This window comes from Elgaria multicarinata, chromosome 8 (genome assembly GCF_023053635.1).
Source record: "Elgaria multicarinata webbii isolate HBS135686 ecotype San Diego chromosome 8, rElgMul1.1.pri, whole genome shotgun sequence".
NCBI classification, from domain to species: Eukaryota; Metazoa; Chordata; class Lepidosauria; order Squamata; family Anguidae; genus Elgaria; species Elgaria multicarinata.
This window is the reverse complement of record NC_086178.1, coordinates 90,561,119-90,576,564: the sequence shown is the minus strand read 5'-3', so window position 1 is coordinate 90,576,564 and position 15,446 is coordinate 90,561,119. Positions and strand designations below refer to the sequence as shown.

The 15,446-nt window shown below is 41.8% G+C and overlaps 1 protein-coding gene across 1 annotated transcript; it reads left to right on the top strand.

The window, feature by feature from the left end:
• Window positions 1-6,260: 6,260 nt before the first annotated feature.
• Window positions 6,261-14,204, top strand: SAR1A (secretion associated Ras related GTPase 1A). Its single transcript, XM_063132996.1, has 7 exons — window positions 6,261-6,369; window positions 8,787-8,861; window positions 10,221-10,340; window positions 10,790-10,855; window positions 11,431-11,534; window positions 12,273-12,404; window positions 13,102-14,204. Exons 2-7 carry the CDS (start codon window positions 8,804-8,806, stop codon window positions 13,216-13,218), a joined length of 597 nt encoding a protein of 198 aa, XP_062989066.1. The 5' UTR covers window positions 6,261-6,369; window positions 8,787-8,803; the 3' UTR covers window positions 13,219-14,204.
• Window positions 14,205-15,446: the final 1,242 nt, after the last annotated feature.

The window sequence follows — 15,446 nt, the reverse complement described above, 5'->3', positions numbered from 1 at the left end:
AGATGGGGGAAATGCAGCATCCAAATCTGTGCCACGTTCCATCTTAACATTCTTAAAGTAAAAGTGAGTTTCATTATGGTATATCTAAGAAAACAATACAGTACAGAGCTTGGAAACCATCAATTTAACTACTGCCATGCTTGGTTAGCGGAGGTGCTGTTGACAACTGTATGGGACAGGCCTGGCTTCAGGTTTTGAGAATCCCTGGGCAAACTGCAGTGGTTGTCCTGGCATTGCCTAACACTTACTGGTTGATAGACTGGCTGCCTGTCTGTGCTGGAGGCATATGCTGAACCCAGTTCCTAATATATGCACCTTGCCTTATACTGCTACCACCATCTGAATTACACTGGTTTTGATGTGTATTCATGGGGAGTGGGATCAGTATAATTCAGACAGTGACATTATCAAGTCCAGGGAAGACAGGTGAGAGCTGTGCTTAGTGCCACCAGGTCATCCTCCCTCCCCCAGGTAGGGATGGCAAAGCTCCTGGCCTGTATCCCTGTACTCAGCCAACGCTGTCCCCATTGTTAGCTTACTGGGAATAGGACTGGCATTCAGACAGCCTGATTAGCTACAGTAGTGGGTCCTACTCAGACCCTTAGAGCCCCAACATTTGCTACCACATGCCCTGTGCTGGTGCCTGGCATAATTTGAGAAGTTCCATTAATACAAAATCCTAATTGACATAGATTAAAATGATTCACCCCTCTGAAGTTCCAGTAACAAATTGGAAGAAGCTACATTTGAATAGTAGAAATGAAAGACTTGCTCTACTCTGCTTTTCTGTGGTGGAAATTCTAATTTGCCAGGCATTGACTGTTTGGAGTATTGACAGTGTTTAATCTGATATTGGAAGTGCCAAATAGCCCTATGACCCTTTGTACAAAATGAGGCAGCCTAATTCCTGGTAGGCATGAGTTTTGGGAAGCATGCTTATTAACTGCTCCAGCCTCTGCATTGACTCATTTCATTTTTCAAGCACAATTGAAGGTGTTCAATTTAATCTGCAGCCAATGAAGTATCGCACCATTACTTTAGCCCATAATTTGGTGTTAAAATATATCTTCGACCTGGCTACAGAAAAACTTTTACTTAATTTTGAAATTAGGTTCATTAACTTGATTGGCAGAATACTGTTCTATATAAAAATGCATTTGTTTAGCTAAGAATTAAGACACAAAACTTTCTTCAGGACAGAAGTGTTGTGCTCTTTGTGATACATTCCTTTATTGCACTGGAGCCATGGTGGATATTTTAGTAATAAGGTGGAGTCTAAAGTTTGCCAACTGGAAAAGTTTTGGTGGAGGGTGAAACTAGAAATGAGAAAATTTGGTACCAAACAAAAGAATTTTATTTAGGTATCACCTTACACATCACAATATTAAGGATCAGCACCATATTTGGATAATGTTAAGTTTTATAATACCACTGGGAACAATGCATTATTCTGTAGTGTATTCCCTTGATAATACAAACTTTGAGTGAGTTAAAACCTTAAACGTTCCAAAATATATTTAATAGGATGTTTATTAGCTGTTCCCTACCCTACCATCTCCAAATTTTTCTGTTTTCCTGCCCCCCCCCCAGAAATATCAAGACCTGATCCTGCAATAGTTACCTAGAACTAAGTGCTATTGACTTCAGTGCGGTTTACTCACAAACAAGTGTGTACAGGATTCCCCTGCTTTTAATTTCTTTGCATTAAAAGGCATGTAGGTGAGAATCCAATAGAACAACAAAACCAATAAAATTGTGCAGTCAAAACCAAAAAAGACAAACAACTCTTTGTCTTGGAGACATGGATTCTGTTTCTTCTCAGGGCAAGTTGGGAGTTTGCATGCCAGTGATGCCACCCTCCACTGGATTTTGGGAACTGGGGCAGATCTACAGTGCCCATAAAACTCCCACATGTAATCGCCATCCCTGCTGATTTTCAGGGTGCTCCTGACCCATCCATGGCTGTTCTCGATGTCTGATGAATCAGGAGAATTGTGGCATCCTAAATTTGGAAGGGGACATTGAGGGCAATGCCCTACTCAGTACAGGAATCCAGTTTACATCCACAAACATGCATCAGCTTCTGCCCACCAACATTCCCTGGCTTCCACCCCATCTGCAAATTAATATGGCTTAGTAGTTAGATTTGCCCTGTTCTTTGGGAGAGTCCAACAGGAGCAGGCCCTGGTTGATGCTTCTACAGTAGGCCAGACGATAAAGCTGGAAGCAGGTCTAATGTTAGCCTATGGCATCTTGGCCAGTTGCCTGAACCACTGCTGTATTGGTATCTGCCCTATCCCCCTACACACACCAAGTTGCTTTGAGCCGCAATTTTAAAATGCCCACAATGCCTCAGAATGATGTTACGGCAGGCATATTGTGGGGAATGCCACTAAAATAGGAAAGGGCCCACTAGTATAGGGTTGTGGAATTTCAGGCTTGAGAGGTCAAATCCAGACTAGTGGAGGTAGCAACCTGGCCCTCTGGGGTTCACCATATGGCCCCACCCCATTCCTCCCACCCCGACCACTGATCATCTTCAGGTGGTGTAGTTTTGCATGGTTTCTCCACCATTCTAAAAGGTTGAACTGTTTCTCCCAAGGCTGTTACAGGCAGGAAGGCCTTAAAGTAAAATATGCTGTGGTGTTTTTATATATTTGTCTGCACCCTATTTGCCTTTGGCTTCCCTGTTTTCGCCTTGCCCTCCCGAAGAGGTTTACCAAAATTGAATTTGGTAATTGGTCCGAAAGAGGCTCCTGACCACTGCACTAAAGAGAACTTTGCCAGCCCCCACCCTGCTCAAACCTGGAGTCACTGCTTTTGGCTGAAAAAAAATGGCTAAAGCAAGCTCATCTCAGCTGTTGGCTCAGGTGTGGTGAACTTGCTTAAGCCTCAAAGTCAGGGGCTTCCCCAGCTTAGTTTGGCCTAAAGATGTTTTAAATGTGTAAACACCCATGACAAAAGACACGAGGAGTGAAATTGCACAATCGTAGCCCTCAGAGAAAACACTTGATTTTCTTTGGATGGAATGATGCAGGGCTGCTGACAAAAATGGCAGTCATGGGTCAATTCCCTACCTCCCTGTCTGTAAACATGGGGCAATTTTGCAGGGGGAAGGGAACTGGTGGCCTCCTTGAGCAACCCCTGGATGGGGAGTTGAGGTTTGGATGATGCTGACTTCCTTGGCTACTGGGCACTATAGTCTTTGTCAGTTATGACAAAGACCATAGCGCCCACAGAGGCTACCATAGCGCCCACAGAGGCTACCATAGCAACAGCAGGACAAGAACCAGTGGAAATGGTGCAACCTGATTGGTTTCTCCCCCAGAGATCTTCACGCCAAAATTCCAGTACTATTGGCATTAGTATTCACCTCAATAGTATAAACAATTGGAAATATTGTGTAGAGTTCAGGTAGCCACATATCAAAACAAGATATTGCCCATCTGGGAAAAGTGCAGAAAAGGGAAACCCTAACCTATAGTTGCCACCTTTTCTCGGGATAACTGAGAATTTATGTAGAAATTTCTCTAATATAAGAGGGTAAAAACAAAATGCCATTGATATCTGCACAGATTTTGAAACTTATTTTTAATGATAGAAGACGTATATGGCAATCAATTCTTGGCATCAGCAATCACTGCAATTCATGAATCAAAAGTGAAGAGGAAAGTCAGGAGATTTCAAGAGGAAAACCAGGCCTCCAGAGTCAAGCTTGAGGTTTTTAATCAATAATTGTGTGTGAAATTACATAACATTGATAGAAATTATTCAATACTCATTCATTAGTATTTCTTTTTATGTTTCACAATGGCCTGGTTCATACATAATGCTAACTCCTATTGTTGAATTCTGGGGTTTCGTGATTTGTGTATGTGCCTGCAGTAACAAAACATACAAAGGAATTTGGATTCAGGGATAAAGCGGACGAAGGAGGAAAACAAGCAACCCAAGAATTGAGAGAACCACAGCTTGTTCAACAGTTTGCCAGGCAAACCTGGGTATAGGGCAACAAATCATGCATTAAATAAACTTTAAGTCAGCATTATGTATGGGCCAGGCCAATAACACTTTACAAGAGTAAATTAGGGTACAATGCTATGCATGTTTAGTTTACAACTCCCAGCATAGCCCAGCCAAGTTACTTGCCCCACATCAGTGTGTTTGTTTCAAGGCATCATGCATAAATGTTTCATCACTAGATCATTGCTGCATCCAACGGTGTCTTGCATGTGTGAATAAGCTGCCAGAAATAAGCATGCAGGCAAGGACTGTCTTGTTTTTACTGTGAGCGTTTTTGGCTGAGTGGGATAAAAATTCTTCAAATAAATGACAAAACAATCTATCATCACCTCAAACAAAATGTTTTCCAAAGTGTATGAAGTGAAATATATCTATGTGTGAATGAAGCTTTACGAGAGAGAGAGAGAGAGAGAGAGAAGCAAGGAGGTGGCGATGATCAAGTACCACAGTAGGCTGGAGTATGAAAAATCATGACTTATGGTAGCCCCTCTTCTGCCAGCCCAGTCTTGCTGCACAAAATTCCTTTTCACCTATGGCGGGCAAGTAAGAACTTACATACAAGGCTGGATTATAAAGCAAGGATGTGTTTTGAGGGCTGGTGCTTAGCGACTCTATCACATCCACTAAATTTTCCAAGCTAGGATGCAGGAGGGCTTGAGTCTTGCAAACTTTTCAAATACCTTTTTGGAGAACAGTCCTCATTCCTGATCTCCGATACTAAGGATTTAAAAGGGCAGGATAAGCAATAGTATAATCCTCTGGGAGCAGCAACAGAGTTCATGTGCTGAATGGCTTTAGGCCACAGTCCTATCTACCAGCCTTCTGCAACCTGGTGCTCTCTGGGTCTGTTGGACAACAACTCCCTGTATTATGGCTTATGTTCAAGGGACTGGGTAAAAGTCGGATCCATTAAATCAAAAATGGATCCTCACGATTTCATATGATTTTTAAAGAGGAACACCACCACCACCGCAAACCAGTCATATTAAATTTGCCTTTTAATAGTGTGCTGCTTTTAATAATGTATTAGTTTTAAATGTTTTAATTAGTTATATGATGTTTGCATTTGTGTTGTACCCCGCCTCGATCCAGAGGGAGAGGCAGGTAACAAATAAATTTATTATTATTATTACACAGCACATCTGCTTCCACAGACTGAACCAGGGAAATCATGGATTCAGCACTTGTAGGCGCCTCCACGAAGCAAAAACATGAATCCAAGGCACAGATCCTCATGATTTTATGTGATTTTTAAAAGGATCACTGTCTAAATCAGAGCTGAGCTAGAAAAATCAGAGATCAGCTACTCGTGGGTACTTTCACAGCTTAAAAACTCCAATCCGGGTCACAGTTCAGATTTTACATAGATTTGTATCCTATGGGCTGTTTTAATTACTTAGTAGTAGTATCCCTGCACTGGGCTGTGGAGCAATGGCCTCACAAATAATTTTCTTTGTTATAAAGTAGTTTCGTATGTTTAATTTAGTAGATTACAAAACTGGTACAGTTCTGCTTCCACAACAAAACAGGAGAAGGAAAAAACACTGAGAAAAAGCTTTCATAAGTAAAACAGCCCACAGAATACAAATCTATGTAAAATCTGCATATGCTAACATACCTATGCAAGCAAATTTAGAAATAATTACAACGATTTATTACAATGTTACAAGAGACAACGCTGCCCAATTTATTAATTGATTGATTGATTTGGAGGGGGTGTTCCAGCCTTTGGCGAGGGGAGAATTAACCCTTTCCTTTCCAGCCGCAGTTCCCTTGCATGGCAATTAAGGTAAGAAAGAAATCTTCCATTGGCATCAATGGGAACTTAGGGCTCCAGACTGGGTACGGGGCCCGGACCTAGGGTCTCCGGCTCAGCAACATTGCTGACCCAGTTCTTCATGACCCACTGAGACGCCTCCGAAGCCGTGCACCGGAGGCTGAATTCGAACCCGCGACCTGAGAGAAGGGCCGGGTTCGGACGACACGCTAATCAACGGGGGAGGCTATGTAATAGGAGGAACATTGGAATCAGCCGTTGATTAGCATCTCTCTCGAACCCGGCCAAGGACGGCGCGTCTATCACGGCAGCGGCTCCCAATTCCACGCCCAGTGGGCGGGGCTAGAACTCGTCGTCCGTTGCGTCTGGCAGGACACGTAAGCACGGTGCGGTCTTCCCCTCCCCACCGGAAGTAGCACCCGCGGGAGGAGATGCTACGTAGTTCCGGCGTGTAGCTGGCGCCTGAGGAGCGAGCGAGCTGAGGGAAGAGGTTGAGCTGCTGTTGTCGCCGCCGCCGCCGCTCCTGAGGCCGGTGTCTTGTCCAGTGTAGGGAGCCGCCGCCGAGGAGGGTGAGAGAGCGGGGACGGGACCGAGACCAAGGGCGAGGTTGATGGGCTCGGGTCTGAGCCGGCCGGCCGGCGAATGGGAGGGAGGGAGCGAAAGTGACACGCAGGCGAGGTGGGGGTGGGGAGGAGTGGTCTGGGGAGGCCTTCGCCAGAGGGAGCCGCTCTTCCCCCTCCCTCTCCTCGGGGCTTCCTCCCTCTCCTCTCCTCTCCTCTCGGGAGGGGGAATCACGTTCTCCCGGCGCTGAGGGTGCGGGTTCCCCTCGGCTTGCGTTCCCCGGGACCCGCGCGCCGCCTCTCTTCGTAGCAGGCCCGCTTCGGGTGCCTCTGGCTCCTCTTACGTGGCTATCGGGGGCCGGTGGGTGTCTCTTTCCCCTCTTTTCTCGCTGCCGTTCTCTCCTCGTAGTCTCGTGTGTTTTTCTTGTTTGGGAACTGGAAAGCGCCTCCTGTTCAATTACGGGCACTCCGAGTGGTCTCGGGCGAAGCCGTTCTTCAGCCACTACCCATCTACCAAATTAAAAATTGGGGGTGTTAAGGCTGATTTACCTACTACTATATAATCGGGCCTTCTGGGAGCCAAAACAAGGCCCATGAGGATGTCATCTGGGTGCCCCCCCCCGCCTCCTTTGTCTCGGGATGAATAATATTTGTGGGTTGGGGGGGTAGGGATCTTTTGCCTGCCACACTCATTTTTGTCCAATGAATTGTTGACCTGGGTTGTAGGGATAACAGGCCAAAAAGAGGAATGTGTTTGAACACTTGAAAACATACAGTATAAATGCTGCTGTTACTATTTTTCTCTAATCTTAGGTTTTGCTTTTGTCTTTAGCCTCTGCTATAGGATTGCAACCTCCCCCCCCCCCACTGGCAGGCAGTTTTGTGTTATTGAAAAGGTGTGAGACACCTAATATATACAGTGCTAGTACTGACAGATCTAGCAGGAGAAAAGGGTAGTAAACCTGACCTAGTGTAAACTAAAACATGCAGAGGCTGAAACGTCTCTAAAATCCGTGCCCTTTGTCCTAGCTGTGGAAATTCATTTACAGCGCAATCCTATACATGACTACTCGGATGTAAGTACTGTTACATTCAGCGAGACTGCCAGGTAAGTGTGGATAGGATTTCAACCTTAGTTTCTTAGTAGTAGTAAGGAGAAATATGCCCTGTAGATGTTGAGAATCTTGTTACTTTATAGATTTCATAACCTTTTCTTGGCATTTAAAATTATTTTACGGGCTGTCTTCTGACTCAACTCAGGCTTGGGATTCAGTATAACCAGTTTGGACAATTATCTTAACTTTAAATTGTATTAAAAAATAAGGTAGGACTGTTTGCTGAAAATACTAGCCTAGTCAGTTAACTTCTCTCTTGAGAGAGACATAAATGTTGATGGGCATTTTGTTCATTGTTTGATTCATGGAGGAAAAGGTGGGGTAGGTTTTAATTAAATTAGAAGCTCCATCCTGAGTCCCTCCCCCTCCTCAATTTTATCCAAATCAGTAGCTGAGAGGTCTAGGCCGCCTCTGCTTGCACTGCCCTGGTCTAATTCAAGGACTGCTTTTTTGTAATAGGAAGATCAGGATTCTATACTTTTGATCTACTTACCAACTAAATAGCCTTTTTGATATTGGGGTCCACCAGAGTTCTTTGTCTGTAAGAACATTCTTTCTTATAGTGTGAGTAAGAGAGATGTATATTGCATTTTCCATCTGTGGTTGATATTGGTGGGGGAAAGATGTTCCTCACTCCATCAGTTCATAGGGATAGTGGTGTTTCTCACTTATTTGAGGGCTTCCTGAGAATTCTAGTTGCTCAAGTAGGAGAACCTTTATTTTGTGTACACACACTTAACACAGAGGCAAGACAGGGGATCCACAGTTCTGTGATAGTCAGGACAGTTGTGTTAGTATCGTAGCTCTAAAAGCCTGTTTCTACATGGACTCTAAATCAAAGCCTTATAACCAAGATGGCTTTTTTACTTTCATTTTGTATAAGCCAGTCTTTTTATTGTGATTTGCATGGTTAGCTGCATTCAGAGTCTTGCTTAAAGAGTATAATGAAGATTAGGAACCTTGGAAAGACATCTCATGGTGTTTCTAGTAGAATAGAAGTTCGCTTCATATGTGAGGTTACTTTATAGCATATGTATCAATTGTACTGGTACAGACAATCAATTGAGAACATAGTCACTATTGTGTAAGCTGTTTAGCTTGTAAGTTTTCTCCCCTGCTTCAGGAAGGAAGTGTTGATTTGTTCCTGCTATCTTCAGAGCTGTGAAGGAGTTACCATTCACCCTTTTTCTCCTAGTCCTTGAATATCAAATTTAATTGGCAACTTCCTAGTACATAGCAAATGTTATAGCTGAAATGTTCTGATATGCAGCCAAGATTCCCAACCAAAAGTTTGTGTGTATTTATTTCTAGGCAATTGATCTATCACAATGTCCTTCATATTCGAATGGATTTATAACGGCTTCAGCAGTGTGCTGCAATTTCTAGGTAAGGCTTCAAATGTTGTTCTATTACTGACCCAGTTTTATCAGATATTTTCTTGAGTGATGGGACATGATTTTATCAGAACTCTGTTTCTTTTTTAAAAGACCAATTATTTTAACTTGGTGTTTTTATTCTTTTATCCTATCTATATTGTTCACTGCTCTGAAATCTGTCTGAATGAAGAGTGGTATACAAATGTAATAAATAAATGTACAGCTCTCTAGGACTTAGTATTAACCCAGAAATTAGGTTCTTCTAGAGCTATTGTAAGGGTGCATCCATACTGCTGATTTTCACACAAGCTACTATAGATCATCATGTGAGGTAGTGGCACATGATCTGTCACCCACTAAGTTTGAGATACAGCTGTTCTATAATTGATTGAGCGCAAAGTCTCACGGTATTATATTTTCCTTCTTTTTTTTAAGAATTCTGAACTTGTGAGACTTATCCATTCAGCCTAGAAACTTTGCTGAGTTCTTAGTTTCCTAAACCTGGTAATTTTGCAATCCCATCTCAAAATTCTCTGTGCTGATTTTTCTAGGAATATAAGAGGCTGCCTTATACTGAGTCAGACCATTGATCCATATAGCTCAATATTGTCTATATGGACTGACAGCAGCTCTCCAGGGTTACATTCTCTCCAGGCTACTTGAAAGTGACAGGAATTTAATCTGGGATCCTCTACATAAAAAGCATGTAGTCCTGAGCTAAGGCCCTTTTCTCTTCTTGGCACTGTTCATCAAACTTACTGGAGCATATACTTGTACTACTACATCATTAGTTGGATCCAGGATCTTTTTTCTGTGAGAGGAAGGTACATTCCACAAAAGGAAAGGCTCTGTTTGTGAATGGTTCATCTGCCTGAGTTTTGCCTGATGCCCCCACATGCCACAGCTCAACCTAGTCAGCAGACTCTGTGTAGCATTTTCAAGAGCAGGGGGAACTCCTGTGGGAATGAGGGTCAGTGAAATCCATTTATGTCAGTGCAGTTGATGCAGTGTAAATATGGATCCAACCCCTCAGTGTACGATGTTAGGAGGCTAAAGTGCATAAAAGCTAAAAACGCAAAAGCAAGAGGCAAAACTAAGCAAAAACAAAAGAATGCCAGTGTGTATGCACTCTCAGAAGAAGTGTGTCTCATTACCAACAATGTACCAGTTAGAAAGTTTAACTCTGCAATATATGGTCTTTTTTCACTAGTGGTGGCGCTGGACTGCTGCCAATTTTCCTAAGAAGCCATTGACTATATGTCTGAGAGAACATGGATATTCAGGGCATGGTTTTAAAAATCTATTGTATGGCTTACTTTGATTCAGTGCTTTCAGCCACTTGTTAACATGCTGCTTTTCTTTTCTGTAGGATTGTACAAGAAGTCTGGGAAATTAGTTTTCTTAGGTTTGGATAATGCAGGAAAAACCACTCTTCTGCACATGCTTAAGGATGACCGACTGGGTCAACATGTTCCTACATTGCATCCAAGTAAGTTTTCCCAGTTGTAATTGGTGTTACCTGTTATGGTCCATTAAACTTTTATGGTATGTTAATAGGCTTTAGAGCTTAGCATAGATCTTTAATAAAATTGCATAATGTCTCACTGACTTGAAAAAAAGATTTATAAACTTATGCCAAATAGCTTTTGTAGGGCTTAATATAAAGAAGAAAAAAACCCTGTGGGAAACTATTCAATGTATGAAATTAAATGCAAATTTTACCTGTTATATTTTCATAAATTAAGATTAAGAATAAATCCACGCATATCGTATGAGAAACTGGAAGGTTTAAGTGACTAGACATTGGTGATATTTTAAGCCTTAAAGTTTAAGGTATCGAGGTTTTTTTAATAGCTTCTTTCTTCTGGTACTTGGTATTGTACACATTTGAGTCAGAACCATTGCTGAGGCTCATGAAGTATTTTTCTTTTTCTCTAGCATCAGAAGAGTTGACAATTGCAGGAATGACTTTTACAACTTTTGATCTTGGTGGTCACGAGCAAGGTAAAACAAAGTTTCTTCTTGCGACGAATGGTTTCTACAATTTGTCTTGATATTAAGTATTCTGAGGTAGAGGATTGCTAGCCAGGAGTGTTCAGTAGCTGGACATAATGCTCCCATAAAGGGCATCACACTGAGAGAACTCCTTATGAACTGCTACCTACAGTTATCATGGAGGCTGCCAAAAGAGCTACTGTGCTAATCGAAAGGGCTTTGGGGTGTTTTCCAGGGACATCTCAAGGTGACCTCGCTCTCTCCATACATTTATATTCTATAAAAGTACTGGTTTCTGGGGCGAAACAAGTTACCATCAAGAAGTGACCATAGGAATGTGAAAATCCTAAAATACCAAAACTAATTCACTTAGCACACACTTTAAATGATTGTGCATTTGTGTGAAGCATGCACTTATTGTCAAAGGTGGCTACAATGACCATTGCTGGCTTATATTCTGATGGCAAGCTGGAGTTTAAAAATGACTATCTGCACACAAATTACCATTCCCCCTACCTTCAAGTATTCAACTGGTGGCACAATTTGCTCTTGTCTGTACAGGAATGTTTTTCTTTCCCTTACAGCTCGGCGTGTTTGGAAGAATTATCTACCAGCGATTAATGGGATTGTCTTTTTGGTGGATTGTGCAGATCAACCACGTCTTATGGAGTCCAAAGTGGAGCTTAATGTATGTAGCTTTTCTCCTGTGAGGGTACAATTGCCATTATACAGTACAGTCCTACCCTGTGTTTAATCTCTTCCTTTCTATCTCCTGGAACAAGCTAACTTAAAATCATGTCTATGAGAACAGGCAAAATCTAATAACTGAATCCAGGATGGAGAACAAAAATGTGACACTAGTCCTTAAAGCAGCTAAGTTCTAGAAAACAGACTGCAATCCTAAACATACTTCTGAGTAAACTTGTATGGGATGTGCAGTAGTGTGAGGTAATAAAGTGCAATCCTGAATGTACTTATCAGGAAGAAAGTGGTATCAATAGCACTTGCTAATGTTAGTTTTGGAATGTTTGTATGAAAAACAATGTTTATGTACAACATGTGGCCCCTGCAGCCCCGTTACCCCCACTAAATTCAGAGGTACATATAAATTTAAAAAATGGTGTCTAGAACTGCTACAGAGTGCCAAAAGCAGTTACAGACTCCAAAGAGGATTAAAATTGGCTTGCAAACAAGCCAATTTTGAACCTTCTGGCACTCCATAGGAACTCCAGATGACATTTTGTTACATACAAAACTACATATACTTAAAAAACAAAAAAAAAACTAGTTTTTGGCATCCACCATAAAGTTGGGTCCAGGGGGTGAAAATGGCCCGCAGACCTCCCAAAGTTGTCCACCCCTGATCTAGAATCATCCATTGCTTGCTGCAGATACATTATGACACAAGTAATTCTTTTCTTCTTAGGCACTCATGACAGATGAAACAATATCCAATGTGCCAATTCTTATCTTGGGTAATAAAATTGACAGACCAGAGGCTATCAGTGAGGAGAAGCTGCGAGAGATTTTTGGGCTTTATGGACAGACCACCGGAAAGGTAAGATGTCAAAGATTAGCTCTAAAAGTAAGACAATTTGTCCTTTGTTTCCAAACCTATATTAAGTTTGCTTAATATAATTTATTTCAAGATCCATGAGTTCTAATGGCTTTAAAAATATTGTAGAAAGACAGATAACATGCTTTCAATATGCATTTATATGTCACCTTTTACCAATGTTACCAAAGTTGATTTACAGTCTAAAATAAGTTTTAAGAATGATAAAGGATCTTTCCTTAAACCGGAGTTATCTCAAACCATTGGTCTTTAGGAGTTGTTGGTATGCAGTCCCATGCCTAGGGCTGTGCTTGCTTTTCCCAGGAAAAGTGTGGGGAGGGCTGCACCAACCGTTCTCTCAGGCTGTTGATATAATTTCAGGAGCTGATGACATGAGGTCCTTGACCTGGGCTTCTCCCTTGGGCTGCACGGGTCTGAAATGCTACTAGTAATGACCCTTTTTGGTTCATTGTTTGCTCTTGAACCACTATACAAAGCCAACAGTTGCAATCATGCCATGTGGAGCAAGCTGAAATTGTCACGTGGGAAGCTGATATCAAACTATTATGGCTAAATGCTATTGAGGAAGCTTGGTATGTTTGTCCTTCTCTCTGTGTTAGAAAGTCTAAGGTAACTGTCCATGCAGTTTTCGAATTCAGCAACTGAGTCGATGTCAATGAATTCTTGTTTGGCTCTCTAGGGGAATGTGCCACTGAAGGACTTGAACACGCGTCCCATGGAAGTGTTCATGTGCAGTGTACTGAAGCGGCAAGGCTACGGTGAAGGTTTTCGTTGGCTATCACAGTATATTGACTGATATTTGGAGAGACAAATCTTCTCCTGGACTGATCCTGTTCACAGCTTCCTTTTGGACTTTTCTATTAGAACATGGAAGGCTCTTCAACCACAAACTGGCAATGACCAAGAGACTCCTGTCTTCAGTTACCCTATATCACAGTGGTGACACAATTCTTTTCCCTTTGTCTGGGAGCTAACATTCTGTACACTCGTGCAGGTTGTCACTTCCAGTTGCCATTGTTTCCCATGGAAACCATGGCTTTGAGTTACGATGGGGTTGGTAAGCTAGAATGCAAAACTCTGCACGCAGCACTCTAGTGGCTGGAAAAGAGAACATGTCTCACCACTGTGGCCAATTGACCTAAAAGAAAGCAAATATATTTTTTAAAGAAAGTGTTTAATGTAAACCGTGTCCCTTTAAATTTCTTAAGTTCGCATTAATCTTATTTGGGCCAGAATCTGTTAGGATTTTTAAAAATCTGTTTAATGGTATTTAGATAGTTCCAACTGACTGAACCAGCTATCATGATATTCAAAATCCTTAGCGAACAGAAAGATGGGTTTAGTTGCCCTTTAAGATGGTTGTGCTGTCACACTGCTTGATCATGAAGATGGTGCTATTGGGACTGACTTGTGCAATGATTTTTTTTCTTTAATTTACCAGGGGTTTAGTTGGGGAGGGAAACGGAGCGCACACACAGGCACGCTTGTTCTAGCTTTCCATGTCATTATGTGGAGGAGTCTGAAATGTGGTTAATCACTTTGGCCCACCTCTGAAAGTTACAGTTGCTGTCCTCCTCAGCAGTCTTCTTCTCTGCAGCACCAGCAGAAAGGTTGTCTCAGACTTATGATACAGGCAACTGCTAAACAAAATGCAGTAGAAATCATGAATTTGTTTTGTTGGGTTATTGTAGCATTAAACTGTTTCAACAAGTGCATATCATAATACTGTTAATGTAAACTAACCCTGTTTTATATTGAACAGAGCTTGTGTTTGAACTTTCATTACTTGCCTAGGCATCTTCATTTTCAGTTAAGCAAACAGTCATCTTTCTCCTTTAGAGGAGTGTGATGGTGCTTTAGTTGAAATGCTTTCTAATGCTCACTGGCAGATAATTTCACTCTGCGGTGAATGCAAAGGACTACTTGACCCAGTCTGAAAACGTGCATTTGCCGACTCTGTTACAAAGGAAGAAATGCAAAATGGCAATGCACTAGAAGCATGCCTGTACCATAGGCACTTACTCTGCTGAAAGGTACACTATCACTAGGACTTAGATATGTTAATTGGATAGCCACTATGATCTAGTACCCCTTGTCTTCAGATCAGACTCCTTGAAAGGGAAAGAAGTCTTTAATGTACTATTAACAGTTGGAAGTCCCAGAGTTTCTTGTGCTTGTGATATTGAAAATCAATTTCTTTTAACTTCTGAGTCTGTCAGTTTCACTTCCCCATGCTCTGGCATGTCAAACTATGTTGCTTTTTACCTGAATACGTTAACACTTGAGTATCAAGTGTCTTCATGGAGTCCTCTGAAGTATGTAATGCAGCTGTAGATAGGATAAATTTTCTACTTCTCTGCCAGCAAGAAGAGCTGAATGTACTGCAAACATGATACATTTAAATTGTACAGGTTGATATGGTTTGGTGTGCAAAATGTAACACATGGTGTACTCCCAAGGTAGTTTAAGTTAGATCATCATTGGAACAACCAAGATACAGTAGACTATTCCTGAAGAGGGTAACTAGATAGAAGTCTGATTGGGAACAAGAGGATTCTTTCTTCCCATTTTTAGAATGTTTGTAATTCTAGATCTGTTTGCAGTGTCTTCACCAAAATGGCTGCTTATAGCATCATTGTTGAGTTTGCTTTTTATCTTGTCTCTGTAAAGCCTTTAGGTTTTACATAAGCAGCTTTTCAATCATCTGTGAATATCTCCTAGGCCAAAGTGCCTATGAATATGGTGCCAAGGAGGTGTAAAGAACCACACCCAATCTACAGTAGTCCAGCAAATACTATTGATCAGAGGCAAATAATGTAGCATCTCCAGTATTAAGCACCTCAAATTCTTCTATTGGCTGCTACCATCAAGGGATGCAAATGGCTGGTTCCTCTTGAATCAACATGAGACCTGGTAACCCTTCAATGCTTAAAAAGAAGATCCCAATGAAACAGGGCTATAGGACTGGTGCCCAGAAGAAGTATAGCATTCTATGAAGGTGGTGTCCCAGCCACTGGAGAAAGT